The 4,570-nt window shown below is 55.6% G+C and overlaps 1 protein-coding gene across 1 annotated transcript in view; it reads right to left on the bottom strand.

The window, feature by feature from the left end:
* The window catches only part of LOC101777967 (serine/threonine-protein kinase-like protein CCR4), a 2,826-nt gene extending 1,553 nt beyond the window's left edge, over positions 1–1,273 (bottom strand). The window contains exon 1 of the mRNA XM_022829480.1: positions 158–1,273. Within this exon, the coding sequence (XP_022685215.1) occupies positions 158–1,273 (1,116 nt within the window). The remainder of the gene's footprint in view (positions 1–157) is intronic.
* Positions 1,274–4,570: the final 3,297 nt, after the last annotated feature.

The raw sequence follows: 4,570 nt of genomic DNA, 5'->3' as shown, positions 1-4,570 counted from the left end.
CATCCTGCTCATTCATACGGCGGCGGCGGCGGCGGCGACACCAGAGGAGCAGCGCGAGCTGCAATGCCACGAGGAGCACGAGGAAACCGGCCGCCGCAGCCGCGATGGCGATCCACATGGTCCTCCTGCTCCGGCCACCACTCTTCGCGGGCAACACCGACGCATTGGGCCGAGCGACGTTGAGGTCGAACACGCAGTCGTGGCAGATGCAGCTCCGGGCGGCGCAGAAGTTGGCGGACCCCGGCAAGACGCCGCACCTGCACGAGGACATGGGGGCGCAGGGACCCGGCATGACGCGGGGGAAGACGAGGTGGTTGGTGGCGTTGAACTCGCGGCCGCCCCAGCAGACGAGGGAGTAGTCGGCCATGAGCAAGCCGCAGAAGGCCTTCCCCTGCGCTTTGACGTCGAGGTACTGCGCGCCGGCGAGGGTGCCTGGCGGCGCGGCGACCCCTTCGCCAAAGCAGCGGATGGTGCCGTTGGTGCGCAGACCGCAGACGCCGCCCTCGCCCAATGCCAGCGCGGCGTACCCGGCGGACGCGCCGGCGCCCGGCAAATCCGGCGCGCCGCGGCCCCAGCACTGGAGCGCCCCCGCCGTCGACAGCGCGCACGCTCGGGTGCCGCACGCCGCCACCACGTCGTAGTTCCCGCCCGACGGCGCGTGGGTGACGGCCGGGTCCGCCGTGTCGTTCCCGAAGCAGCGGATCGACGCCGCCGTGCCGTTGAGGATGCCGCACACGAAGCCGTCTCCGACGGCGGCGGCGACGAAGCGGAGCTCCCTGGGGATGTCGAGCCCGCGCCACCGCCAGCAGTGGAGCTCCCCGCCGGCGAGCACCCCGCAGACCTTGTACTCGCCGGCGGCAAGCGCGCGTAGCGGCGCGCCGGAGTAGACCCGCTTCTCCCTGCCGTCGCCGTTGCCGGACAGGTCCCACCAGCGCATGTCGACGTCGCCGGCGCGCTCCCCGGACGGCCCCACGGCGCAGAGGAAGTCCTCCCCGCCGGCCAGTGCGGCGAAGGGGTGCGACGACGGGTACGTCTCCTGGCGCGTGTGGTCGCCGCCGGCCGCCGTGCAGTTGAGGTCCACCAGCAGCGGGGACGACGCCGACGGCAGGAGGCCGCACACTATGGTCGTGTTGCCCGCCTTGGCCAGCGCGAAGGTCGAGAGCGCGGACGCCGCCGCGGGGCGCCACCTCGCGGCCAGGAACACGAGGAGGCTGAGGAAGGAGAGGAAGACATGGACGTGGAGGAGCCGGCGCGCCGGCGGCGGCGGGGGCATGGGAGCGCGCAGCGGCGTGTGGCGCGGGAGGGGAGGAGGGGGAGCGGCAGGTGGGGGGACATGGTTAAGGCGGCCGGGACAGGTGGTGAGCGGGTGTCAGGTGGTGGATTTGGTGACTAATCCTTGCCTGCCTGGAGCTCGCCGTCACCTCACCTCACCTGCTCGGCGGCTGCTCCTCCACCGAGCTGCATGGAAGCATCCATCCATCAAAGGTTAGAAGTGAAGCGATCGAGTCGAGGTGACTGATTAGCTTTGCTAGCGAGATGACGATTAATTAGTGCTGGTAATTGATTGTTAAATTGGTGTATCAGAACCGGGGCAGGAGGACAAGATTGCGGTGTCAGGCAAGAACAGGGGATCGTGGTTTGCGTCCTGCAGGATGCGGCGGATCTGGGAAAACTACTGGGCACCGGTCAAGTTCCCTGTGCTGTGCAGGGAGATCATCCCGGTTTTGGACACAGCCGCACACAGGTGTCGCCGGATTAGCTGAGAACTGTGGTGACTGGTGAGCTGGTTTAGCTCGTACTACCCACTAATCAGTGAGGATGGGCCTTTGCTAAAGTATATTCTCCTCTCCCCGACTCCCATTCTCATTGCCACTTATTGGAATCAGTTTATAAATGTAAATGACATCCACAACGTCTTTTGTGGAAACCCCACTTGAGAAAATCAGTTTCTTTCCCTCTGCCACTTTAATATTCTTCATTTTATATGTAATTGTGGGACTATATGTTTGGACCGGATAAATGCTCAGTTGGGAACAACTTGAGCGCATGCACCAATTTCAAATGTCGGGTCAGTCACACCGAAATTGGCGAACTTTGATGCACATTAAAATATTTGTATTGGCCACAAGAAAAAGTGTAATTGGATTTGTTATTAGAAGGCTAGGAGAACGTTGAAAAGTATATGCCTCTTTCTTCTGTAAAATGTCATGTTTCAAAGCGAGGTAGTAATTTATTATCAAAGTTTGAGACAATATTTTGAACATAGTCTCACTTCATCCTCCGAAAATGCACCCAACATCCTGTGTGTTTTTGGTGAAAAACATGAGGGATGAAATATAAACGAGAAGTTTGCTTTGAGTGGCAAAAAAAAACAATCATAAAGGAGAAAGCGATGGCTTGCACTCATCACGTTCTTTGGTCTTAATGACATGGACGAAAATCGAGCACAAGGGTCATTATCTACGATAGTGTTCGGGGTCACTTTTCCCTTTCTTGAAATTTGAGCACGGCAAGCATAGGGCCTGTTCGCTTCAGCTTATAAGCCGGCTGAAAAGCTGAAACGGCTGATTTGTTGTGAGTGGAAAACACTGTTTGATGGCTGATAAGCCGGCTGAATAAGCTGAAGCGAACAGGCCGATGTTCGCTGGAGCGTATGCGTATCAGTCGGGCCTAATAAGCATGCATGTTCAAATGACACACGTCACCATTACCTCCTCCTACTACTACGAAGCTGTTCATCTCATCGATCGTCTGGGTTACTTCTCCCCCATTACAAAGACAGCAACAGGCCAACAGTAGTGCCCAACTTTTGCTACGTTGATGAGCGTGCACTTTGGTGACCATGATTTTGAGCTGAAGAACGTGCCCCTGCTTGCAAAAGCTCTACCTGCTACACTCCCCAATGCAAAATCAGACACGCGTGACATAGGCATGGACCATACTTGGGACAACGTTGAAGTAGCTTCTTGATATAATCACCAGTGTTAGGGGCGTGTGGAGTCTACACGCCGGAGAGGTACATCGTATATATAATAAGGAGGCAACTATAGGGAGAGGAGTCTCCCAATAAGCATAGGTGGAGACTCTCCCTTCCCGACGCATTCCTTATTTTCCCGGGATACACACCTCACGTGAGAAATAAAAGAAAACAAAAACCAACTGCTTCCACCCCATCGCCACCCTCCACCTCGCCGGCGTCGCCTTCGACGCATACGAGGACCGCCTCCTCCCACCACCCCTCCCCTCCCTCTCCTTCCCTTGCACGCACTGTGTCTGATTGCACCACACGCACCTCCTCTGACCACCCCCCTACCTCCTGCGGCAACCGCCCTGACCGGAGGCTACGCGCCACCTCACCGGCCACCCACCTCCCCCTCCTCTATTCTGCCCTCCACTAATCTCGCCGGTCCATCATCCCCGTCAACCCGCCTACCGGTTGTCGTCCGCCACCCGGCTGGCGACACCCCCGCCGCCTCGCCTCGCAGCCCTCAACCTATCACTCCCATCGGGATGGCCACCATACCAACCATCCCTCTATGGTGGGTCATCCTCTCCAACTCTGGTAAGCTGCTGTCCGAACCCTAACCCCCTCCCCGCCGCCGGCCTCCATTGCTGAGCCAAATCCAGAAACCCTGAATCCCAAACCCCACCAACCTCCATCGCAACCCACGACTGCCTTTACCTTGCTCAGCGAAATTACTTTTCTCCCGTGCATTCATGGATAGTCTCAATATAGTCTTAAATCGAGAAGGTTCTAGATGTAGTTTTTGCAATATAATAAATAGGGAATAGGATGATATGACTTGGTTCTGTGTTGGCGGGGGTGTTTGATCCATAAATTGATTTTTAGTTCGGGTCACATCGGATGTTGTATACCAATTAGAAGGACTAAACGTGAACTATTATAAAACTAATTGCATAAGCCGTAGCTAATTCGCGAGACGAATCTATTAAATCTAATTAATCCATAATTAGCACATATTTACTGTAGCAACACATGGTCAAATCATGAACTAATTAAGCTTAATAGATTTGTCTCACAAATTAGCCTTCATTTATGCAATTAGTTTTGTAATGAACCTATATTTAATACTTCTAATCAGTATCTAAACATTCGATGTGATTGGGACTAGACTTTAGTCCGTATCTTCAAACGTAGGCTAAGAAGGATGGATGTGGATGAGAGTGAGGATCGTTGGGGACTCATGCAAGAAACGTCCCTGTTGGGCCAGCCAGCTCAGGTGATGCCCAACTACCTGGCCGTTGGCAACTCCAATGTCCATGCGATCGAGGATCCCTTTTTTGCTTTGTTTTCGGTGGCAGCTGCAAATAGTGCCTATTGTTAACTCGTAGTCGTAGCCTGACGGCGATGTTCCAACGTAGAAGGAAAACGAGACACGCGTGGCTCCACGGATAGTTTTGAGTATGGAAGGGTATATACGCACGCCAAGCAGAGGGGTGAAGGGCTGAAGGCGACCCTGCGCTGCGTTATGCGTACGTGTTTCGCGAAGCATTTGCCCGAGAGGACCCAACATATTCACCATGCCTCGTGTATACAAGGCCGTGCTGG

Source organism: Setaria italica, chromosome VIII (assembly GCF_000263155.2).
Source record: "Setaria italica strain Yugu1 chromosome VIII, Setaria_italica_v2.0, whole genome shotgun sequence".
In the NCBI taxonomy this organism is placed as follows: Eukaryota; Viridiplantae; Streptophyta; class Magnoliopsida; order Poales; family Poaceae; genus Setaria; species Setaria italica.
The sequence above is the reverse complement of the archived record's forward strand: the minus strand, read 5'-3'. Positions and strand labels throughout refer to the sequence as shown.